This window comes from Sinocyclocheilus grahami, unplaced genomic scaffold, assembly GCF_001515645.1.
Source record: "Sinocyclocheilus grahami isolate Dianchi unplaced genomic scaffold, SAMN03320097.WGS_v1.1 scaffold287.1, whole genome shotgun sequence".
NCBI classification, from domain to species: Eukaryota; Metazoa; Chordata; class Actinopteri; order Cypriniformes; family Cyprinidae; genus Sinocyclocheilus; species Sinocyclocheilus grahami.
In genome coordinates, this window is record NW_015505466.1 from 277844 (window position 1) to 304666 (window position 26823).

General features: G+C 35.8%; 2 protein-coding genes across 2 annotated transcripts in view; one reads left to right on the forward strand and one right to left on the reverse strand.

The window, feature by feature from the left end:
• Window positions 1-6773: 6773 nt before the first annotated feature.
• Window positions 6774-11654, reverse strand: LOC107600579 (transmembrane protein 150A-like). Its single transcript, XM_016292510.1, has 7 exons — window positions 11247-11654; window positions 10348-10395; window positions 9527-9613; window positions 9323-9390; window positions 9034-9161; window positions 8766-8943; window positions 6774-7445 (listed from the first exon to the last, which is right to left on the reverse strand). The coding sequence occupies exons 1-7, from the start codon at window positions 11309-11311 to the stop codon at window positions 7135-7137; spliced, it is 885 nt and encodes a 294-aa protein (XP_016147996.1). The 5' UTR covers window positions 11312-11654; the 3' UTR covers window positions 6774-7134.
• Window positions 11655-14637: 2983 nt separating this feature from the next.
• Window positions 14638-26823, forward strand: part of LOC107600580 (solute carrier family 25 member 46-like) — a 16355-nt gene continuing 4169 nt past the window's right edge. Inside the window, exons 1-3 of the mRNA XM_016292511.1 lie at window positions 14638-15098; window positions 26518-26560; window positions 26678-26740. Coding sequence (XP_016147997.1) covers window positions 14846-15098; window positions 26518-26560; window positions 26678-26740 — 359 coding nt within the window. The 5' untranslated portion in view covers window positions 14638-14845. The remainder of the gene's footprint in view (window positions 15099-26517; window positions 26561-26677; window positions 26741-26823) is intronic.

Genomic DNA, 26823 nt, shown 5'->3' on the forward strand with positions numbered 1-26823 from the left:
AACAGATTAATTCTTAAAATTAAAGTTACAAAAATTATTCAGTCAGTTTTGTCTTTTGTTGTTAACATTAACAATAACCAATAATTAATTAACATTGTTAACATTAACATTTGGTATGAAAGTGACAGCAGCTTTTAGTATACCTGCTGTCTGCCAGTCTGTGTTAAAGAACAAAAAAAAATCACTGTGCTCAAATCTGCTCTTGACTAAATAACTTTTTCATATTTAATATGGAATAATATATAAATATAATCTATATTTATGACTTTATACATCATAGTATTTTGTTCCTGAATGGTAGCAGCTACTGTTAGTTTTAGGCTAGCCTACCTGAAAAAGTTAAAGCACAGTTTGTTTAATTTGTATCCTTGTGCTATTGCATTGCTAGTAACTTGTTCATTTATTACTGACCGTTTAATTGTCTTTATGTAACATTATTTATTCAAATGCAAGGTTACTTGAGTCAGAAACAATGAAAACAATAACTTTTCTTGAGGTGTTTGCGATGCGGCTTCATGTGCTCGGCGCTTTGGATGTGACCGTGAGCGGGGCCCCTGGGCTGCAGCCCATTCAAGCCCAATGGTAAGTTCGGCCATGTGCATATGCATGTACAGTATGTGCGAGTGCCATGACAAACTCCTGTTCTTCACTGCACACTGAAAAAGCAAAAGACACACCAGAGTAGTGTTTTACATTTTTCACATCTGTGTGTAGTTTGGTGTGTATGTGGCTAATTATTTTATGTTTGTGTGTAGAGTTACTTGGGTGCATCTGCTGACAATATGAACAAAACATTACTTTAATGAGTTTAAAAGAAATAATAATCCATTGTAATCAAATAAAATATCACATAAAAAGCCCTTACATCAAATTAGTTAATTGAATGTGATTAATTTGACTGAAATAGTAATCTCAGGCACTTAACAATTTGGTCACATGGTTGTTTGAAAGCCTTTACAGATGCCTTCCCTAGTGAAAAATAAATATACAAAAATGTCTTTGAAATACATTTATTTCATGCTATACTACAAATACAGTTACATATTATTTACATATCACTAAACTGGTATACTTAAAGTCTGCTCAATTGGAACAACTAATTTTGTACTTAATGCACTTTAATTGTAAGAAAGTAGAACTGAAGTCTAACTAAAGATAAACTGAAGGATATTTGATTGTGCTAAAAGTGAAACTATTACAAGTATACTTTAGGTACAATATAAATATCATGCATTTAAAGACCGATATTATTCGAAGATCATACAGTCCTCATCAATAGTGACATTAAAGCACATTTTAGGCTTAATATTGAGAAATGTGCATTGTGCTTAAGTAGTACTCCAAATAAAGTTTAATTATAATTTTTATATCAGTAAGTATCGAGTGATATGTCAGTAAATAGACAATAAATAAAGTAAATAAAATGTTAATAGATTTGAACTAGTATGAATGTGTCATAAAGAAAGTTTCAGATGGAATTGTGAATTGTACATGAAATAGAAGCCTACTCTGACTGGCTTACTTGTAAAGCTTGGTGTCCAGAAGACTGTGGGATACTGCCATTTGTGCAGAGTGAGTAAGTCTTTCTTTTGCACAGCAGTGATCCCAGGTGGACATCTGTATAACGTTTTACTCACTGCATTTCTTGTATCCTTTCCGCAGTCATGTCCTTTGTCTATGTCTGAAGGGACTTCTCTGCATTCTCTCTCTCTTGTGGCTAAGCAGTAACTGAGTTCCTATATATGATAACACCCATAGTAAAAAATAAATAAAATAATACAGGTGCATCTCAATAAATTAGAATGTCATGGAAAAGTTCATTTATTTCAGTAATTCAACTCAAATTGTGAAACTTGTGTATTAAATAAATTCAATGCACACAGACTGAAGTAGTTTAAGTCTTTGGTTCTTTTAAGATCTTTGAATAATATTAAATGCACGATATTTAAAGTGTACCTGAAGAATACTTGCAATAGTTCCACTTTAGCACAATCAGATATGCTTCAGTATATTTTTATTTGGACTTCAACACAATTAAAGTGCATTAAGCACTTAAAGTATACCAGATTATTATACTAAAAGTACAATTGCAGGGTATTTTTATTAAGTACATAAATATGTAAATGTATTTGTAGTATACTTAGCATGAAATAAATGCATTTCAAGTACATTTTAGTATATTTATTTTTCACTAGGGACATACCATAAGAATGTAAGTTGTTGGTTACTACCCGCTGGCTAGCTACACCTCACTGACAATGAATTCTGGGGAAAAAAACAGTTTTCTTCTCATGGTTGACCTACCTGGCTTACATGTGGTGTCAGTCATTTTGACTCAAGTGCTATCCACAGGCTTTAGCCACAATACATTTCTCAGTGCCAAAGGGGCATAAGTGCAGTTACACCCTTTTGGCTCCAACTGGCTTAGTATGTTCAGTGTTAAGTCTTTTGGTTTCTAATGAATAACTCTAAAATTATTAAGAATTCACTTGTGTCCGTTTGGCAGTAGAAAGAGCTCATCATAAGCTTTCATTTGATATATATATATCTCTTCATTTCGCCCAAAATGTCACTTACTCCCTTCTGGTTCTCACCCCTCGATTTATTTATTGATTAATTTCAGCAATAATTTATTTATTGCAGTCTTCACTCTCAGAAAAAAAGTACAAAAGCACAAAAAGGTACACATTTGTATCTAAATGGTCAATTTTGGTACCTAAAGGTACAAAAGTGTGCCTTTTGAAAAGCTACAGCTTCTTAGTGTTGATGTTCCTTCCTTCCCCTGCTATCAAGTGCATCTGTGTAACGTGGCAAAAGCAACACAACTCACATGAAAGACATTTATATTTCACAACCATTGTCCGCAATTTAATAGTTTAGAGCTTAATATTAAACCTGGAATTCAACCTTTTTTAAATATTTGTTTGATATTTCATATAATTGGTTTATATTGCTGTGTATGGCACTCTCTTTTGAGGCACCCACAAACTGGAGTAAAATTCCATTTTACACAAAACTTGACCATAGTGCACATCCATAGGATCATATACCATCAAACATACACTACCCTGACACGTAAAACCCTATGTGGCTGAGTGACTCTTGGAGGCATTGCAGAATACTACTTTCATGGTGTGTGAAATTTAATTTTGTTTTAATTGTCACTTAAATTCTATATTAAACATGACATAACTGCTGCAAACAGTTTGATACCGGCAGCAAACAACCTTCTCAAAGAACAGTGTCTCTCAATTTTATTTCACAAAACAAAACCCTTGTGAAAGATAAGGAAACGTGCAGAATGGCTCATAATTCAACAGAAAGTTGCAGTATGAACTGTAACAAGTCGATAAATGGGTTTCAGTTTCCATTTCACAAGTTTATCAGACAGTCTGTCTACCGAACAAAACTGTTTTTAGAAATTCTTTCCCTTTTGACAGATATCACTTAATGAATTTTCCAAGTAACAAAAAGTAACAGGTGATCAGGGCCTTATTCAAACTGCTGCACTGATTGTCTTATTGGATGTATATGAATAATCAATGGAAGCATATCATTGATTCGACTGAGCTTCATGAGACATCAGGACATCTACAGATGTTTGATTTTGGCCTTTCACACAAAACAGAAACAACATAGATAGCTAGAGTAACATCCGTCTTAGCAGCTCCTTTAGGAAACGCTGAACATCTCACCACAGTAGGATTTTCATTGAGGTATACTTGTTTGCAAGTACTTGAAAAGAACAGTTGAATATTGCATGGTTTCATTGTCTGACATTACAAAGAATAAATGACAAACGAACAGACACAAGACATAACCAACTCTCATTGGTTTCTATAATAATTCTCAATATAACATTCTTCCAAATGAGCAATATCTAAAAACTAAAATACGGTGTAATCAAAATACAGCTTATTATGGAGGCTTGCACATTTCGGGGCCACTAAATAAAAATACTCAGATTTCCCCTTTAATGCACTACATCATTTCAGATATATTATGAAAATTTCTTTCGAGTATTCTATATATTACAAAATTACGTGTAGGAACTGAGGCTATAACAATGGTGCGACGCTGATTAGGAAGCATTTGTCATTTCGATATTATTGACTAGACCCTAGTCTCTCATACTCTATGCAATATTATGCTCAGCTAAAGGCATTCATTTACAAGCAGCTCTGCATAATGCATATCATTTACAAACAGTAAATATTTTAAATAATGCACTAACAAATAAATGGATAAGACCTCGGATTTGACAGAAACTAAGCATGTTGGAGAAATAAACAAGATATCTGCATTATTACACAAAACTGTCTCCAAATTTAAAAATTTAATTTAGTTTGACTACCAATTGTTTGCTTGACCGTCTAAACGTTCATGTCAAATGCATATACATTATATACGAGGTTGCCTGCAAAAAACATTTTCTGTGAGTTGCGCAGATATATTTCTAATGTCCAGAACTTGAGCAGGGTTTCTATGCAACCCCCTGAGACGGAAAGAATATGAGGAAAAATGTAATTTCAGTGATTTTGCGTGCAAAATGTCTAAATACTTTTGCATTCTCACAAGAAAAAAAACAGTTTGCTTGTAAAAGCACTGAAATGCAGTTTCTTGTGTAAACACACTTTTTTTGTGGGAATGTAATGCTCACGTTTTGTGATCCCCTGAGAAACTTTGTGTTTTCTCACAAATCTTTTGCATCCACTTGCAAAATTACTGTATTTCCCCTGTAACACTTTACACTTGCTCTCAGAAGAATTAAACCAAAAAAATAAATATATATATAAAAATGTTTTTGTGTTCGCTCACAAAACTTTGCATTTGCTTGCAAAAGCACTGAAAATATAGGTTTTTTTCACCATCACCAGTTTCTCGAGTGAAAACACAAAAGAGACAACGCAAATGTTTTGCAAGCAAATACACATTTTTTGTGTGTGAACACAATACATTCACTTGCAAAACTTTTGTGTTCCCCTGAGAGATACTTTTTATTTGCAAAAGCTTTGAAATATAATTTGCCTTCCCTTCTCATATTATAGTTTCTTGAGGAAATGCAAGAATTTTGCAAGTAAACACAAAAGATATGAACTCAATTTTTTGCCCTTTGTCACTGCTCATGGGTACAATACGAGCAAAGGAAAATAAGAAACCCAAGTGTGGACAGCTTATTTGCTTTTTCAATTAATCACACACATAGTTTTTACAACAGGGATCAAGAGCAAGATTAATCTCCTGAAAAAGTCTGATTAATATCACCTTATATTTATAAATGTGAAAAATATATGAAAAACGACTGTGCTGAAAACAAAACAATAGAATAACTGACAAAAAATCTTGTCCCGTGATACTAAAATATTAGGAATTTGTGCGCAAGGTACCTGGGATGCAACTGATCGATACAGGCAGTTTTTGACAAAAGTGATGAAAAAACTTGGCAAAAGCACCACAATGTTCAAAAGGTTGCACAGAGATGCTCTTAAATCTTATGTAATACAGCCACTTTGTATGTAGAGCTATAGGACAAAAGGTCCACAGCACCTGATGCCAATACAGTGCCACAGATCAAACTAAGTGAGCACCTGGAATGAATACATAAACATGGACCACCTGCATCTCAGGTATGAATAAAAAGTATCGCTATTTGACCAAAGTAAAGTGACTAAACCTCAACCTCATTGTAACCCAACTATTGGCAGCAATGGCTGGTGCAGCGGACTTAACATCCTCATTGCTACAGTGATGGCTCTTGACCTGTTGTGTAATCAGTTTCTACAGATTAAACGGGTTACGGAAGGTTGGATGGGTTTAGCCAATTATCTTATTTGTATCTTATTTGTCTAGACGAGTGTCTTGGTATTGCTGGCAGTTCTGTAATAGATTCACACTGGCAAAGCGACCAAAGTCACTGATTTTCAATGGGAGTTGGCGATATAGGGCATCATGAGTGTTGCAACAAATCACATTAGTTTTTTACAACTATATGTAAATGAGTGGAGATACAATGCACGGACTACCAATAGAGAAATGCAGTGATGACATATTTTTCTAGGCCAGCCTGGAAGTTAGCATCACCCTGGTTTCCTCGACAAAAACCCAATAGGATTTTTTTCATTGGCTTTTGGATTACTGAAGAAAATAAGCTCAGTGAGCAGCAAAGCTTAGAATTGGTAAACGTTTCGTTCATCATGATAATCTTTACAAATGAACACAAATTTGATGAATTCTAAAGCCTACTGCAATCAGAAGAAAAATCTATTACCCTGCGAAAAAACAACAAAAAAAAAAACATTTTCCCTTAAAGTTTGAGTAAGAATAATTTTCAAGAGAATGATTATAAACTCAATGAAGCGGACTAGTGAGTAGATGACTTTTCCTGTTTGGCGGGATGACGTTTAACATTCCTGACAACCTCTTTAGTCCCATTTAGCGACTTTTTAGCAACCTTTTTCAAAACAAGTAACTTTAAAACTTAAAGGGCTAGTTCCCCCAAAAATTTAAATTCTGTCATTAAATACTCAGCCAATAACACAAATTAAGGTATTTTTGATGCATCCCGTGAGCTCTCTGACCCTCCCAAAGACAGCAAGGTTACTACCACTATCAAGGTCCAGAAACGTAGTAAGGACATGGTTAAAATAATCCATGTGACATCAGGGGTTCAACCGTAATTTTACGAAGCAACATGATTACTTTTTGTGTGCAAAGAAAACAAAAAATAACAACTTTTTTCCACAATTCGTCTCCTCCGCGTCACCCTGGCGCCATTTTGGAGAGTATCACAATGTATGCTGTTCTGCGTCAGCAGCACCACGTGGATACATTCTAACATAGTAAAATTAAAACATTTCTGTCAGAGGCCCCATGAATCATGTGAAGGACTTGTCTGTGCTGGTTATTGGGGCTGTGTGAGTTATCTTACACATGAACCCAAAATATCATACAAAATACCTTAGTTATGACTAACTGGTCATTACTGTTAGATTATAATCAGCAAGTCTGTAAACGTACTGTAAACTCACAAGTAATTCCGTATTGCTTGTACCAGTTTTTCACAAATCCGTGAGCCCGATGAAGAGTTCTGAGTCTATGCGCTGAGGTTTGAGAGAATATCGTAGCGGTTAACCCCTAAAGTATGGCGATGCTTTCTGGTGTACAGTTGAGGTGTGTGGAAGTGCTGCTGCCTCCGGGGGACTTGAGACTGCGGGCACCACATCCCATTGCCACACCCTTCCCGATACCCCCCATGATGACCGCTGACCCTGGATGGTGATGTTGACTGCGCTTCATTAAGGCCGCCATCATGGTATCACTGTTGACAGTGCCAAACTCATAGGTGAAGGTGCCGTAGTACACCAGGACCAAGACAGTGAAGACCCATTCACAGATGGCTGCAGCATGCTGCAATACAAAACTTTCATGGATGAAGAAAATACCACCTTGAACGGGATGTTAAGGAATAGGCACAATGAACTTAATCATTAACAACATTATTTACCATGATCTTTGCTAACTTATGTACTATAAATGTTCTTTCTTTTTTGCTGTAATTGATCTGGTGTATTAATCTAGTGTATTAATTTATCTATTTGCACTGTTAATGTAGTATTGGGACAGTTGTGGCTGTGGTTAGAGTCGGACTTGTAACCCGAAGGTTGCAGGTTTGAGTCTCAGTACTGGCAGGAAATGTAGGTGGGGGAGTGAATGACCAGCGCTTTCTTCCACCTTCATCATTACCCACAACTGAATGTGTGTGTTCACTACTCAATGCTGTGTGGGTGCACTTGAATGGGATAAATGCAGAGCACAAATTCTGAGTGTGGGTTACCAATAATTTTGCAGGGATTTTTTTTGTTTGTTTTTTTAGATTTAGCAACTTTTGTATTTTGTTTACGTTTCTCTAACTTTACTCAATGTCTACTGCTATTAGATACTTGAAACTTGCCAATCAATGTTTTTCTTTGTTCTCTTGTTTTAAATTGTTCTATTGCCTGTTCTATTTGTTTCTTTTTTTGTAAAAAAAATACTTTAAAAAAACTTCAAGCACTCTTAACTTATTTTTTTCTTTGTTGTATTGTTTTTATTTTGTTTCTATGTTGTTTATTGTGGACTGTTTTGCTGAAATAAATAACTTAAAAAAAACTTCAAACACTGTTTAATGTTTTCTTTTTGTATTGGTTTTATTTTGTTTCTTTATTGTTTATGGATTGTTTGAAAATTACTTCTAACACTGAAATACTTCTAGCACTGTTTATTTACTGTAATTTGACTTGTTGCTTATAATTCCTATTTATTTCATTTTATTCCATTTATATAGACTAAAATATACACTTTAAAACCCCACTGTAATTGAAGGCTACACGCCATTATTTTAATTTGATTTGTTTACATTAACATTAATATTTTTATTTTTAAATAATACAATGTGCTCAATTGCACATTAGTTTTTTCTGTACGGTAGTATCAAAACTGGTATTGCGACTCGTGAAATTCCACTGGCATTGGTACAGACTATTAAAATATTTGTACTGTGAAAACCCTAGTAATAAGCTTATTTACTGGACATTGTATCTTTTATAATCCACTGTTGCTGAAAAGCAATAAGCCAATCAATGCTGTGCGTAAGTGTTTTTAGGATTTTCGCGCCATGTTCAAATGTATCCATCTAAATTTGATTTTCATGCATCATATCATGACTGATTTCCAATGTCTTCCTTCAGGTCAAACATAAAGTGTAGTAACACTCATGGTAAGGATACTGAGGATAAGCGAAACCAGAGCTCCAGCTGAGAGAGCCACGCGCACATGAGCCATCCAGTAGTCCAGCGCTGTCTCTGCTATACGGTACGTCAGAACGCACTGCAGACACACAAACAGCAAGCCGGCAGGGAAAGCTACACCCGCTCCCACATAATGAAGCGTCTTGGCATGATCGACCTAAAAAAATTTGTGAGAGGGAGAGAGGAACAGAAGTTCATTTAGATTTAGATAATGGCTGAAGGCACAAGTCCATTCTCGCCTGCTCACCTGAAAGTTGCCCACCATGACCAAACCCAGGGCATTAATGCAGCCGGACACCAAAGCACTTGTGTTGGTCCAGCAATGATGGCTGTGTTCAATCACTTGAGCATAACGCAGCATGCACACCATAACCACTGCAGGAATACATCACAAACACACGCACATAGAAGTATTTTAATATTGACATAAATCACACAACTTTAGACGACAGACTAAGCAATCAACTTCTTTAGGGAGTTTATTTTGAATATAAATTTATTTGGTTATTTATTAAATTTTAAACTGTAATTCTCACCCATAAAAGCCCCAACATTACCAATCAAACTGAAGAGACAGCTCTCTGGTGGATAGCATCCACATTTACTGTTAAAAGATCAGAAAATCAGATATTGGGCAACCTTTTCACAAGAAGCTGGTGCAAAACAGTACTACTAAAAGGAGGCATCTCACAAATGTGGTCATTTTGTGGTATTCCAGATAAATTTAAAGTAAGTCTCACCTGATGAGGGGGATGTCTTGAAGAGTACAGCAGGTTTTTGGGAAGCCCCTCTTAGCCGTTTCCTCTGTACATGTCAAATTGTATGACCTATGATACAAAGAATCAAGCATGAAAGAACAGTCTAAAACAGTATGTGGGTTTTTTGGATTTGGGATTTAACTCCGTAAAGCATGACTTATAAAATAATAGTGGTGTTTTTTTTGGTGAAGGTGCTGATATTTATATGGCCAAAAAGTAAATTCTGATAGCTTGCAATTAAAAAAAGAAAACATAAAATGCATTTAAATATCAGTTGTCACCTTATAAATGTCTTAGCAAAATTATATTTAACTACTTACTTTTTATGATCAAAGCCCTGTTGTTTTTACTGTGAGGGTAAAACGTATAATGCAATGCAAAACAGTGATGACTGAGACGTGTACAAATCCTCAACCACCTAATGTATCATATTTAATATGCACATTTTAACATGATTTTTGTATGTTTGAATGTATGGATAATCAAGTAAACCTAAGATGCTTCAGTAAAATAAACGTTTATCTTGAAATACTACTAACAATGTAAAAGTTACTCGTATTTTTATGTAATAATCAGATTTTATAGCAAAAAGACGTGTACCCTGACCTGAAAAGGGAATATACTTAGAATTACACTAAAAAGCTATTTACTTGCTAAAATGGGTACAAAATATCAGATGACAGAAGACATTAAGTGGATTGTGTACAACACATTTCTCAGCAATTTTCAATTATATTGATAAGTTAAAGGCTAGAAATGTGTGTATCAAATATAATGCAGTAGGCTTTATAGGGATAACTTACCAGTTCTCAACAGGACAGACATGGTGGTTCACAACTGCCATGGCGTAACTAGTGAACAAAATATTTGATGGTTATTTGTTAATAAGTACATGACTTGTCTGTATATACACTGTAAAAAAAAAATCCGTAAAATTTATGGTAAAAAACCGGCAGCTGTGGTTGCCGGAATTTTACCGTAAAAAATACGGTAGCAATGTTTTAGGTTTTACGGTTTTAACTTAAATTTACAGTTAAATACCGTAATTTCATTAACTGATATAATATACCAATCTATTGAAGTACTGAAATCTGTTTTGTATCTTTGTAATATACTGATAACCACCAAATGCAGGTGGTGATGAGAAAGTCACATGATGAACCAAAGCCCATCACAAGCAGCCTTTAAATAATAACATATATAGAAGGTGCACAGTGTCATTCACACAAACACTAAACACCATCATTGTAACACACATGAAACTCAAATAATGCAATAAACATTAATTTAACAACGTTAGGTGTACTTTAATATACAAAACTGATAAGAAAAAAACTAAGAAGAAACATAGTTATTTCAACAAAAAAACATCAAATTTGAAATGTAACAGGGAATTCTGGGAATGTCAATTTACGGTTATTCACTGTAAATTATACTGTATTTTTCACTTCCAAAAATGGTATACTACCGTAAAATTTATGTCCAATACACGTAATGTCCAATACAGTTTTTCACCGTATACAGTAGGGGAATTTACCGTTAACTATTTAACAGGTTTTTACTGTAGCATTTTTACAGTCTTTTACCGTTAAATTCACGGTCATTTTTTACAGTGTAGTAAAAGAAAAACAGTAGAGACAGGCTATATTAAATTTAATGTAAAACTTCTGGCTCCAACTATCCATTTAACATAAACACTTACACAATCCATATCCCAGTGATGGAGAAAGCGGACAGGCTGACAGGCAGAACAATCCAGGCAGTCATTGGTCAGCCTGTGAGAGGCCTGAGACCCCAGCATGAAGGTGTGCAGGACTGGGGATATAGAGACGCGGTCTGAGACACCAGCAAGAGAAGCCATGCAGGGGGGGGGAGGGGGGTATGTGGACCAGTGGGGGCAACGTGACGCTCCTTCAACTCATAGACTGTATAAAAACATGGACGTAGTGTCCGTGACGTCACCCGTAGGTTCCTGAAGAGGTTTTTGAAGCTCAAAGTGGGCGGAGCCGGCCTTCACCATCTTGGTAGCGCGTCACCTCGTGTCACTCCCAAATAATCGAAAATGGGCAAAAAGGCGGGAGCTGGTTGCTGAAACCACACCCACCTAGCTCGACGGTGGTGACAGCAGCTGCAATCCACCTGTCACTCAAGTGGCCACGCCCTTAATTATGCTGAAATTTAAGGCTTAATATAATTTAAACGGATGACTTATAAAAAAATTCACCCCCCTCACAGTTGTCATGAAGGGCAAAATTAGCTATATAGACCAAAATAATTTTTTGAACCAGGCTGTAAACGTTTTTTTCTGCTGTAAAGTTGGGCATTTTAACATGGGGAGTCTATGGGATTGACTCCCTTTTGCAGCCAGCCTCTAGCGGTCAGTCGATGAATTACAGTTTAAGTCACTTCCTTGTTGGCTTCACGAGAGTTTTGTCGCTTGCTTCAACTACATCTGGAGACTCGTCGATTCACATCAACCAACAGTATCTAATGGAAACACAGAGACATTGTTCATATATGTTTACTCAGATACGAAGTCACAAGGATGCAATATTACTGAAATACAGTTAGGGACAACTGAGACACGCTTGATTTGTTAAATTACAAACATGCAACAGTGATGACACCCAACATATCATATTTTGTGTGACTATTTAATCTTGAAAATATGTCATCCACCTGATTTCACTGAAGCAGTACGCCGAAGACTATCAACAAAATATTTTAGTAAAAAGGACTTAACTGACTTCAAGTACACAAATACAATGTAAATCCCACAAACTTTTGCTTTGAATGTGTACAGGATAAAGGCATAAATTAATGAGTGCTTTTAACTCATATTAAAGCTGTAGAACGTAATCATATGATACCAACGTTGTGAGGCGAGTACTTACTTAAGTTACACTGACTTCTATTGAATTCAATATTATGATCCAGTCTTTCTCAATGTAAATATGTTAATGGTACGTCTACCAAAAGATGGCTGGTAGATTTGCAATCGGAGACATGAAAGATCCTATGAAGCTCAAAATCAGATGAACAACCTGCCAGCCGCACGTAACGTTACTACTACTACTAATAATAATGTACGTTACCCTTCAGCCCAGATCAGCCTCAATGTCACAGCCAACACAAAACTGACCACATGGATGTTTACAATTATAACTACAGGACACTTTATAATTACACCAAAGTGGCAGTAAACAACAATGAAATGTATTGTTTTAAATATAAAACTCAACATCGTGTAGCTTGCAAGCTATCCAGCAGATGCTACTGCAAGTAAACAACTTTTTAAGACGGCAAAGATCTCCTTATCTACGTATTTATCTACCTTCATACGCAACATACGTGTTTCTACAGCATTTGAACTACCGTACATTGACGTGTCATTATTGAGATACTGTGTTTTGATATGTAAAAGCATTATCCTACCGCAGGCCCCGCGGCTCCTGAGCGGCTGCTGCTGCTGCTGCAGCATCTCAAACCGGTGTAAACACATTCATCAACAGAAGAGGGCGCCCTCATCTCCCTTTGCTTCTGCATGGATTATGGTATTTCTATAATACATTGTGTATTTTGTTCTTAACTATAATTTACAAAACAATGTCCTCTAGGTCCGAGGTTTATTTATTTCAGTAAACAAAGAAATACATAAATTTAGACTTAAAGGTGATTCAGATTAATTCACCATAAGTGCTTTTTGAATCACTAAAAAGATCAGGCTCGTAAGAGTCATTCGGTCATTACTTTATATTACTTTATCATACTCAGAGGCCATAAATAAATCAGGATAGCACTTGTAGGATTTCGTAATTCTTAGTATTTGTTATTAAATTGGTTATAATTTGTATTTATCTGTTATTGATGCCTATCTTTATCCTAGACGTAGTATATTTTTATATTGAATGTTATTTTATACAAAAATACACTTTTTCTGTCTTATCTTTTACATCACAATGGTGAACACAATATGTGATCCTGGACCACAAAACCAGTCATAAGGGTGAATTTTTTCAAACTGAGATTTATACATAATCTGAATGCTGAAATAAGCTTTCCATTGATGCATGGTTTGTTAGGATAGGACAGTATTTGGCTGAGATACAATTATTTGAATATCTGGAAGCTGAGGGTGCAAATAATAATAATAATAATACAAATATTGAGAAAATCAAAGTTGTCCAAATGAAGTTCTTAGCAATGCATATTACTAATCAAAAATTAAGTTTTGATATATTTACGGTAGGAAACTTACAAAATATCTTCATGGAACATGATCTTTACTTAATATCCTAATGATTTTTGACATAAAAGAAAAATCTATAATTTTGACCCATACAATGTATCTTTGGCTATTGCTACAAATATACCCCAGGGACTTAAAGACTGCTTTTGTGGTCCAGGATCACATATAGGCCCCAAAGTAAACTGTTTCCTGTGAATTCAGGAAGTTGCACTGTATCTATGTTAATGAATAAACTACATAACCCATAAGTCCTCATTCAAACCGGAAGTAAACTGTCAACCGACAAAAGTCACTCATGCGGGTGCTGGGTTGTTTTGCTAAAGCACTATCCTTGCTAGCAGCCTCGGTCAACCAGAAATTAATTTTCGCATTTTTCGATTGTTGAAGTTTTCAATGACATCGTATCACATCACATAGGTCATAAATCGTAGGAAGTCAGACTGAGATATCTTGTCATTTCAGTGTAGTTTCCCAAGTGATTCCCAGCATGACTTCTCGTCGTCCGGACAGCTTTGAGGGCTTGGGTTACAGGGGCAAAAATTAAGTTTTGATATATTTACGGTAGGAAACTTACAAAATATCTTCATGGAACATGATCTTTACTTAATATCCTAATGATTTTTGACATAAAAGAAAAATCTATAATTTTGACCCATACAATGTATCTTTGGCTATTGCTACAAATATACCCCAGGGACTTAAAGACTGCTTTTGTGGTCCAGGATCACATATAGGCCCCAAAGTAAACTGTTTCCTGTGAATTCAGGAAGTTGCACTGTATCTATGTTAATGAATAAACTACATAACCCATAAGTCCTCATTCAAACCGGAAGTAAACTGTCAACCGACAAAAGTCACTCATGCGGGTGCTGGGTTGTTTTGCTAAAGCACTATCCTTGCTAGCAGCCTCGGTCAACCAGAAATTAATTTTCGCATTTTTCGATTGTTGAAGTTTTCAATGACATCGTATCACATCACATAGGTCATAAATCGTAGGAAGTCAGACTGAGATATCTTGTCATTTCAGTGTAGTTTCCCAAGTGATTCCCAGCATGACTTCTCGTCGTCCGGACAGCTTTGAGGGCTTGGGTTACAGGGGCAGAGAGGATCCGTCATTCAGCGGGGGCTATTCGGGCAGGTCATTCAATAATTCATCTAGCTCTGACCTCCAGCACTGGGTCACCACACCTCCAGATATACCTGGCAGCAGAAACCTGCATTTTGACGATCGCACACCCCAATTTGAGACGGCACCTGCCCCACCTGGAGCAGCAGACGAAGCCCAATCAGCGACTCCACCGTCCGGTAACAATGAGTACAGTTGATCAGTATGCATGAATTGAAATGTTAATAATGAAGGGAGCATTACACGAATAACCACAAGCAGCAGTATCTCACGCTGATATTTTCTGTCATGAGCTTGATATTGGACATGACCCGCCCCTACAGTCTTGCTTACAGTAAATATGAGGTAAATGAGTGTGTTGTCACCAGTGTTGGGGGTAATATATTACAAGTAATGCTTAAAGATACGTAATCCGATTACTTTTTTCAAGTAACTAGTAAAGTAACGCATTACTTTTTAATTTACAAGAGAATATCTGAGTTACTTTTTCAAATAAGTAACGCAAGTTTTTTTTATTTATTGATTGACAGCTCTCCTGTCCCCATGTTGAGAGAAAGCAGATGTTACTGCAGTTCTAAAATAAATATGAATATGCATTCATTCATCTCACTCACAAAAAAACCCCACACAGATTCAGTATTCCTCAAAATGAATAAAAATAATGCAACTCAGAATATGACGCAAACCTGCAATAATTAAATGTTAAACAACACAAATATGCTTTATGTATTTAATCCCATTCTATTAAGCAATGTCTTTGCTTCTGACCTTCAATGATCCAGTTCAACCATACAAATAAGCAGAAATTACTCTAGACAGACATGTGTGTCTTTTTTTATTGCTGAAGTGTTGAAATTTCTTCTTCTGCATTCTACTGTACGGACGTAAATTTACTTTCCCTTCAGCCTGAGGCTTATTCATTTCGCTTTGCTGTGAAAGGCTTTTATATTTGCCAGAAATATAACTTGTTTTATTTTAAAAACAAACAAGCAAGCCCTGTCCAGATTTAAAAAGTAGCACAAAAGTAACGTAACGCATTACTTTCCATAACTAAGTAACGTAATTAGTTACTTTTTTATGGAGTAATGCAATATTGTAATGCATTACTTTTAAAAGTAACTTTCCCCAACACTGGTTGTCACAAACTCGCTCCTTCGCTCTTCTCCTGCTGATGATATTCGATAAAAGAATCGAATAAAGAATCACTCTTTTGAATCATTTTATTGATTCAGTTGAACTGGTTCGTAAAACGTTTGTGAATTTTGGGAGTAAAATGTGGTCGATTTATTGGAATCATTAACTATAACAACATGTTTTTCCTGGAACAGCTATAACTAAATATAGTAAGTTTATAAATGTACTATAGTATACATTTTACTATAATACATTTGTAAGATTTTAAAGACAAGTAGCATGGCATCCAACTAAAACACCAAGGCATTACCAAATACTTTATATGTAGTATAAAGTTTGGTATTCCTTTGGTATTTTATATTTATCATACTTGATATTGGTATAATTGTTTAGTTTGGCACTTTACTAGAGATGGGCAGATGAAGCCTTCTGAAGCTTTTGAGGCTTTTTCCTGATTGTACCAAAAAAGATTCAAAGCCTCAAAGACAGACCCTACCAGTGGCATCTAGTGGTCACCTGCAATTATATCAGCCACTTTCAAATTATTCACACATCTTGTTGATTCTAGTTTCAACACAAAAGCAATACTCATAGCAGCTGTGTCTTCATTCTGAGAATCACTGTCCACACATGAACGTGTTACTATGAAGCAGGGAGGGAACACCAAGCATTTCGCATCTCCTTATAATGAATGAAGCCACGCCAAAGATTCAAATCAGTCACCTTGCTTCAGGTGTTTCATTGTGACGTATGAAGCCTCAAACGGCATTGGTCACATGATCACGGAGATTTGATACAAGCCACGACACTCATCTTGCGTCTCAGGCCCTGTCCCAAATCGCATCCTAAACCCTTGCGGTCTTTGGTTAAGGCTAGAAGGGATACGTATGGTGCTACTGGGCATGCGGCGGCCATAAGTCCGCAAGACCGAAAGTGCACATGAAGTGTTCCATTTGGGACAGGGCCTCAATGTTCATACTATCCATCCTAAATAGTATGTGAGATTAGAACAAGTGTGTCCCAAAGCATGGTATGTTGAAAAGAATATGCCAAAAGTCCCTGGATGGTCTACTATTTCAGGTCGATTTTTGAAGTGTGGATCCGTGCACACTCTAATATTGCCCACAATCCATTGCACTGTGGTGAAGGATTCTGTCCAGAACTACAAACACGAATAAAACGCGTTAAAACTACAAACATGGCGGATGTGTGCGACCGGCGGTTAGGTAGAGAGGCTAAGAAAAAGGGGTTTGAGTTACTAATATTCAACATTTAACCTGGTAAAAAATATTTATTTAATGTTATCTGTGATATATTTCAACTGCAACAGCAATGTAAACTTTAAAAAAAACATCAGTTTGGTCGTTAATTTTTAAATGCATGAGCAGAGTTCTCGGCATGAAAGTCCCGCGACTGGCAGATCAATGTGCTGCTTCTTTTCTCCCCAATACGGTAGGAAGTTCAATGAAATGCAATGTGGAGGATGTTAACTGTGAAAAGATGTTTGACAGGCCAGTTTACAGTGACAGGGTGCGCGTGTATCTATGCGACAGAGCGTCTGTTAAAGACGCAGTTGTGTGACGTGATGGTATGTCCCAAAGCTTGCCTACTCTTCTACTACACACTCAAAAGTGTCTCTTACACACTACACACTCAAAAACTCTTTCTTCACCAAAAGAGTACATACTTTAAGGGCATAGTATAAGTAGGCACATTGAGACGCAGCAATGCCTTGTCCAAATACCCACACTTGCGGTCTCTGCACTTGATCACTTGACTACTTATATGACGTATTTCCTGTATTTGGCCCAAGTGTTCAAGTGAGCATGAAGACCACAAATGTGTGTACAACGTTTCATTACCTGATGGGACACACTAATGTTGTAAAAACGTGTTTTTTTACAGTGTTTACAGAGTTTACTTTGCATTTTAAAATCAACTTCTAAATGTCTGATCAGTAGTCCCTATAATAGATGACACAATTTAATTAAGTGATAAAAAGCAGTTGCAAATGTTGTTCAGAAATAAATATACTAATCTTTGCAGCAATAAAATGTGTAGCACTTTGTTTTACTACCAAATTATATGTACCGTATTGACCCGAATATAAGACGATGTTTTTTTCTTGGAAATACATCTGAAAAAACGCGGTCGTCTTATATTCAGGGTCTAGACATGTCAATAATACACCCACAACAATAGGTGGCGCCAAATACGCATAAAACGAGTGTGCCATGAAATACGTAATGTAATGCGTGTTGTAAAGGTCGCGAGTAAAAACAAAAGAAAACCTTACAGCTGCATGAGTCGTGACTGTCACGTTAGCCTGATGGGACCAAACTCCCTTTGTGATTTTAAAACGTAACACAGTACCCAGATTTGAAGACTACAGTAAGATTTAACTTCTACTGTTAATACGATTTTGGTAGGCTATTATTAGATGGATAGCCTAAATGTCCTAATTCAGATGGGCTACCGTTTTTTTTTTTTTTTTTTTAATGGTATATCAAAAAGTGTATATTTTTTTTAATGTGATTGTTGGTACATTTTACCAGTTTTTACCATACTTTCAAAACAAAAATTAAAATAGGAAAAATATGCAATTTGAAAATAATTGAAGACAAAATGTGTTTTACTGAGAAAAAACTAGATTTGGTTTTTAAAAAGCCTTTTTCCAAAAGGTACATCTGGGAAAAGGGGGGTCGTCTTATATTCGGGTCATTACGGTAATATCTAATTATTATTAATATTTAACTTACATTGGAAAGGTTTCTGTGACCTCTCGTGATTTATTTCCAGAACATGATGCATGATGGGATACACTAAGCCTTGAATACCGCTCCGAAGCTGATGCTTGCCAATAGTCTTTTTAGTGTTGACTAGCCCAATCACACGTAGGTGGGCGGAGTTAGTGTTAATAGCTTCTGCCAACAAGGTGGGATATTTGCACTTAGTGTAAATAGACACTCCGAAAATCAACGCTGATATACGTCATCTGCTGGAGCATTCCAAATTTCAAAATTTACAAAGGCACACTCTTGCTTTTTCTGGAGGCGAAGTCATCAATGAGCCCATCATATGATAATTAAAACATTAATTAACGTTTATGAACGCTATTAACTTCAACAGCCAAAAAAGTTACACAGGATTTTGAACATACCTGATAGGGATGCACAGGCTTTCATCTTGGGCTTTTTTACTTTTTCTTTTCTCGGCGCCGTACTGCTGATGTCTTTTTTTCATGGGCATAGTTGTCCATAAATTATGATCATTTGCAGTCAGCTGCAAACATGAGGTGAGGTCAGGCGCGGATGCGGGAATGGTGCGTCACGTGTGCTTAGCCTACTGACTACTGCATTCACCGTAAAATGCATTTTTTATATTTATGTATATATGATCATGTTTATATTTGTATTATATGCATATGTTAATATTAATATAGAATGATTTTTTTTTTTGAGCAACTGGGATGGTGAACCGCGTACTCTGCGTATAGGGAGAGGCAGTACTGCCAATGTGTATACTATCCATCTTAAGTTATATGTGATATTAGTAATTTTCAGTACTATTTAGGGCAAATAGGGTGGATAGTATGCTCATTGGGACGCAGGGACTGTCACTTGCTTCATTCCTGAATGAATCAGCCGTTCAAACGAATCAATGGAATGAATGATTCAGTGATAAAATCAGTGACTTGCCGCCACCTGCTGGCGGTTTTAGTTTCATTTTTTAACTTATAATTTTATAAGTTATTTAAATAATTTAATATTTCTATATTCAAAATTTGATATTTAAAACGATAATCTCAACATGAATGTATGACTTTAATTGCACTCATGCCACCTCTGAGCCTCATTAAACGTCTGATGTACCCAGTGTTTCCCCTGCCATTATATTAGGGGGGCGGCCCGCTTTAATTTAAAAATAAAATTTTATCTAATTATATTTTCTCTATAGCACCAGATCACAACAGAAGTAATTTAAAGTTACCTTTCCTATAGAACAGGTCTATAACTTGTTCTTTTATTAAGAAAACTAAATAGCCTTATGTTATTTATCTTATTTACACGATGGCATGTCATTTTGGTCTCTACGTTATGGTCGCGCTCTCTGTATCACGCACAGCGGAGTGCCGCCCCGATGCGCACACACACACACACACAAGTGAGCACACTTCCACTCCCACTAGTATTTGTAAATATTAAGCCGCAAAACAATTCATATTTAAATGAATTCTGTGTGTCTCTGTGTTAATGAATGGGGCAGACGTGCGGTTTTTTTTTTTTACCACTATAGTACTGAAGCGTGCGTGATGCTTCCGGTGCTATTAACCTCTGCTGTCTCACTAATGAGAACATAAATACATGAACAACATCTCCAGAACTGCTCTGAGAGTCACTTCATAAGCATTTGACCGTTTCATTTGAGTAAAACTATCCTCATATCATATACACACAGAAATGTAAAGGTATTCACGGCAACCCGTCAAAATAAAAGTTTGGTTTAACTTGAAGGCATTGCGGCAGAAATACAGTATATTACTATTGTTCAGTAGAATGTATGTAACAGGATGCTACTACTATTACTAAAATTATTAAAACCTTATTTTTAAGGAATAATACAATATTTCTTCAATGTTTTAATTGTAATATTAAATTACTTTTATTTTCCAAAAAATTTAATTTGTTTAATTTTCATTACTTAAAATATAGATTAAATGAATGTTTTATGCCTTAAAAAAATGTAAATACACAACACAGAATTTCTGAGCAAAAAAATCATAAGGCTATTGTAAGAATAAATTAAACTTGTTTTTATGCTTTCAAATAATTAGACATGCTAAAACAGAATTTGGTAACAATAAAACATAAGGTTGGAAAAAATTAAACATTTCATAGGGCCCTAAACATGTAATATTTGTTAAACTTTTAATAAATTGATGTTAAATTGTTTAAGTTTCATGATTTTAATTAATAAGACATGCTTTTTGATTAATACAATTTAATTTAACCATTAAAAAGGAGTCCAGGAAAAAAAATTGTGTTCTTCTGTGCCACCTCTGTAGTACAAATCATCTAATTTCATATGGTTGGTAACTTATTTGTCTTATTGTACTTATTATATTGTTTTAATTAGGGTTGCCACTAACGACTATTTTTATTTCGATTAATCTATTGACTAATTAATCGATTAAACGATTAATTTCCCACAAAAAAATCAACAATTTTAAAGAACATTTTATTAAACTTGCAACTTTGCCATTCAGTAGAGTACCATAAAAAAGTATAAATTTAAACAAGCCATTGACTAAATGTAAAACTAAAAGAGTAAAAAATGTAAACAAACCTAATAAAAAGAAAATAATTACAAAAGTCTGAGAAAGTCAGCATGTTCTTAATGTCAATATATCCACATGTTCTGGGCTTCTGTGTGTTACAGCTGTGAGTGTCATATGGTTGGTAACTTATTTGTCTTATTGTACTTATTATATTGTTTTAATTAGGGTTGCCACTAACGACTATTTTGATTTCGATTAATCTATTGACTAATTAATCGATTAAACGATTAATTTCCCACAAAAAAAATCTACAATTTTAAAGAACATTTTATTAAACTTGCAACTTTGCCATTCAGTAGTGTACCATAAAAAAGTATAAATTTAAACAAGCCATTGACTAAATGTAAAACTAAAAGAGTAAAAAATGTAAACAAACCTAATAAAAAGAAAATAATTACAAAAGTCTGAGAAAGTCAGCATGTTCTTAATGTCAATATATCCACATGTTCTGGGCTTCTGTGTGTTACAGCTGTGAGTGCAACTACAAAGGGAAACGTAATCCGTTTCAATTAACCCCAAAAGTTGGGTTTTCACATGAAATAAATGCAATGTTTAGAGTCCACTAGAATCAAGTATTAAAATGTTATTATTAAAAGTTATTATTATTAAAAATTGTAAGTATTAAAAGTACTCTTAGAAATGTGTAAACAACACATCTCCAGCATGATGAAAAAAATGAATAGAGGACTTCAGTAGTGAAACTCCAAATGACATCCACATTTCTATGAAATCCCTTTTTAAAGCAAAAGTAAAGTGCAACATAGAGTGCAAGAAGCAAGTGTCCATCTCATAGACCAAATCACTGAAATCAAAGTTCCGTATTATAGTGTAAGAATGACAACATGTCCACGTGTTCTGGTCTACTAATAATAAATGTGTATAATTTGTATATATGTAATATGTATACCACAATAATACATTTGTTGTAATAAAAATAGATGTAGGCTAAGTGAACAATAGCCTTTAAATTTGCTTAAAATAAATATATAATAGCAATGAGGCAAGAATTATTAGTTCAAATAAAGCATTAAAAGCAAGAAATCATATGGTTTTATTGAACAAAACTGTTAAAATACTGTATTATAATGTAATAGAGCCACTGATCTATATATAATTATACAATAATATAATATAATCTCTATTATAAATCAGTGAATAGAGCTAATGTACGCATTACAACAAAGGCCTGCAGGGGGCGCAAACGGCCTGACGATTGTTTTTACACATTACTGTGCAATCTAATACTTGTTTAATATTGACCAAGCATCATTTAATTCAAATGTCCACAATCTTAAATATTTGGCCATTTCTTTACGACATAAATGCTATAGCCATTGTAATTTAATGAATATGTGGACATCAAAACGTGTAAACTCAGAGTGAGGTTTTAAGCTTTTTTTTTAAACCACGAGATAATGACGTATTCTCCTGTGTTTGCGTGGATTTATAAATGATTTAACTTACAAATCTGATGAAATTTATTATAAATGTTATAATAAACCCAAACTCACAATAGCATGCACATATGGAGTTTGAGACGCTCCAAACATGTAAATGATGACAGTTCCTGTGGAACAGCATTTAATGTGAACGGAGCCGCTGTGAGACGCACGTACGTAACCTACACGCCTATAACTGCATCACATATAATTATTTAATTAAATCGTAGCGTTTGTGAATTCACAGTTATGCTTAATTATGGTTTTTAAAGGGGTTTAATATATAATGTAGCCTTGGAAAACAGTCTAATAATGTGTTTTATGGATTCTCGTCCATGAAATGTGCCATTTGTGCGTGCAAATGCGTATTTTGCCGGTTATGCCAAAATGAATTAGAGGATTTTTTTTTATCGAATAGTCGAATAGAATCGACGAATCGCGACAGCCCTAGTTTTAATTAGAAATTTTAAAAAGCTTATAAATATATTTTTTTGAATTTGACATAGAAGATAACACACTTTTAATAAAATTAGAAAAATGCCATTACAAAGGTAAAAAGAAAATGCCCCTGTAAATCACTTTTAGGAGTCAAATATCACCTTGTATTAGGAAGGCAAATTTTTTTATCAGAATTTTTGATTATTGATCAGAAGGTGCTCCTACATTTTTTTAATTAGGAGGACAAGTGCTCCTAAAAAGAAAAGTAAGCGTAGCGCCCTGTGTAGCAGCATATTCGATCCGTGCATGAGGTCTTAAAGAGACAGCAGCCTAAATAAGCCTGCTGCTGTCTGTCATTACTGTCTATTCATGCAGTGAATACTATCCAGTGTTATTTTAGAGTCTTATTGTTTTTGTTTGTGCTATTGATTGTCATTAATTTATTTGTACTAATTTTATTAGTTACTATGTACTTGTCTTTTTTAGTTAAAATAATTTAAATTCTGGGTGCACGTGATTCTTAGGTGGGGAGGGGGCGTGGTCCATGGGAAATAGTCCTGCCACCACAGCTGGAAAAAAATCCTAGAGGAAGCACTGGACTAGTCTTAAAGTAATAAAAAAAAAATTCTTCAAGATTGTTCTTAACTTTTTTAAATTCAGTTATGAAAAGGTAGATCTTATTTGTATTTGAACTCTTGGCAGCTGCTAAGTTGACAGTAGTCAACTTTTGAAGTGGATCAAAACCTTTCGACGAAGTTGTCCTTAAAGGATGTTCACTTCTAGTTCAATTTACTCACCCCCATGTCATCCAAGATGTTCATGACTTTCTTTCTTCAGTCGAAAAGAAATTAAGGTTTTTGAGGAAAACATTCCAGGGTTTTTCTCTATATAGTGGACTTCAGTGGGGTTCACTGGGTGGAAGGTCCAAATTGCAGCTTCAGTGCAGCTTCAAAGTGTTCTACACGATCCCAGACAAGGAATAAGGGTCTTATCTAGCGAAACGATCGGTCATTTTCTAAAAAAAGAATAAAAATTATATACTTTTTAACCTCAAATGCTTGTCTTGTGTAGCTCTGCAATGCGTATGCGTACTCTGTGCAGTCCCATTCGAAACAGTTAGGGTAGGTCGAAAAACTCCCATCTCATTTTCTCCTTCAAAATCGTCCTACATCGCTGCAGAATTACCGACCCAGTGTTTACAAAGTGAACGTGCAAAGAAGGTCAAATGCCCTTTACAAAAACCGGTAAAACAGCGATGTAGGACGATTTTGAAGGAGAAAATGAGATGGGAGTTTTTCGATATACCCTAACTGTCATGAACCGGAATGCACAGAGTTCATGCAGAATTAGACAAGATGAGCGTTTGAGGTTAAAAAGTATATAAATTGTAAATTGGTTTAGAAAATGACAGATCGTTTCGCTAAATAAGACCCTTATTCCTTGTCTGGGATTGTGTAGAATGCTTTGAAGCTGCACTGAAACTGCAATTTGGACCTTCCACCCAGTGAACCCCGCTGAAGTCCACTATATAGAGAAAAACCCTGGAATGTTTTCCTCAAAAACCTTAATTTCTTTTCGACTGAAGAAAGAAAGACATGAACATCTTGGATGACATGGGGTTGAGAAAATTGAGGAAATTTTAATTCAGAAGTGAACTAATCCTTTAAACATAAAACCAAAATGCGTTCTTGTCTTAGGACAACTTTGATGAACTTTTTCGATCCACTTCAAATGTTGACTACTATAGTTCTTAAGACACAGTCTTAACATGGTGGCTAAGTTTATGCAACTGGCCCCTGGTTGTTTCAATAAGTACTCTTTATTCCAAAAACTGTGTCTAAAAAGGGTAATATTTTATGTATTTGAGGTCTGAGATGTGGGAATGGTGAAGAGAGAGAGGGCAAACATTTTGCATTTTAGGTCAGCGTTGCCATCTAATCAGCCAATATTGTCTTAAATACCCTGCATAGCACTTAATCTTTTATAACATGGGATTTTGACCAAATATATTCAATCTTGATTTTTGCAAGATGTTGCAACAAGATCTTTTTGTGTGTGTGAAAAATTACAGTTTTGTAAAGCAAATATCATGTAAAGCAAATATCTATAATTTCTAAACATATCATTTCTAACTATTGTGACGAGTCGGCTACCTCCCCCTAATTATCAGCATCACCCCGTCCCTTAATCACTTTTGAGGAGGGGCGCTGAAATAGCCAGGGCTGGCGGCGTGTGATGGGGCACACCTGAACCGAGTGGAACCTCATCACCGCCGCTGTTTAAATGCCGAGCGCGCCTCTCCTTGTGAGACCGGTCTCTTCCCCGTGCATGCACGCTGGTGTCCTTGTGGGTCCAGGAAGGGTGCGTAGAGGGACTCCTGTGCCGCCAGAGTCGTGAGCTGCCGGACCCGTGGTCCGGACGAGAGCCGCAGCGTCTAGGTTGCCAGGATGCCGGGCCGTCTAGTCCCTTCGCGTGCCGTGGGCAACGAGAAGGATGCAGCCGCTGGAAGAAGCCGCTGCCCCTCGTGCCTCGGACCTGAGAGGAGAGTGCGTGCGGCCGCCGGACATCGCCCCTTACCTGGACCCTTCCTTCCTGACCACTGCCCTTCCCTTCACGAACCCCGCAGCACGACGAGGACACCAGATCCCCTGTTTATTTTGAACACTTGATTCCCTTTTCTTTTGGACACTTTGTTTATTTTCTGTTAATAAAAGCCTCTCCAAGGCCTGACGCCACACCCACTGTGTCTGTCGTTTGGTCCTCCCGCCACACTATTCTAACGTAACATTGCTAGCTTAATTGAAGTGATGTTTGAAGCGGATCGTTAAAGTGATCAAGCAGATCATATGAATGAACCAGTATGTTAAAATGAATTGGATTCCCGGCGTTCCTGTTTGACTTGCACTGTATTGATACAGAATTGTACGAAATACACAGTAAATTCACAGTTACTAGGTTTTAAGACAAATTATTTAGAGTTATTTAACATAAATATACAAATACTTTGAAAATATATATAATTTTCACAGTATCGTTGACTAATTCTGAGTCAGCATTACAGGACAGTGTTGATAAAATGGTCATGAACTCTTCTGATGCAGCTGGCACTCATAAAAATGTATCCCACTTGCAAACACTTCAAGGTATTTACTTGAACTGGGTGGAAGCAAATGCATGATTCATCCAGTGACCTTTAAAATAAAATGTACTGAGACACCCCAAATGACTCCCCTTGATTCTGTCTTTCAGAACAGCTGAACAGATTTGCTGGGTTTGGGATAGGTCTTGCAAGGTAATGAAACCCCAGTTATTACTGCTTAAAGTAAAGTTCTATTGAAAGTACAATTATATTAAGATGTGCAAAATAATGTTAGTAAACTCATGATCATTTTTGCATGGTTTGAATTAGCCTCTTCACAGAAAATGTCCTGGCACATCCCTGCATTGTGTTTCGACGTCAGTGTCAGGTAGGCAGAACAAATCCTACAAGCTCCATGTCTATCTGAAACTTTTAGATGCTTATATCATAAATACTTATGTGCTGCTGAAACATAC

Excerpts from the sequence above, each read along its gene's own strand:
- LOC107600579 (XM_016292510.1), bottom strand. The coding sequence starts at position 11,311 with ATGACTGCCTGGATTGTTCTGCCTGTCAGCCTGTCCGCTTTCTCCATC. Across the intron at positions 10,396-11,246 it reads ATCACTGGGATATGGATTGT|TTACGCCATGGCAGTTGTGA; the intron begins GTAAGTGTTTAT and ends TTTGTTCACTAG. Across the intron at positions 7,446-8,765 it reads TCTGGTTTCGCTTATCCTCA|GTGGTATTTTCTTCATCCAT; the intron begins GTATCCTTACCA and ends ATCCCGTTCAAG.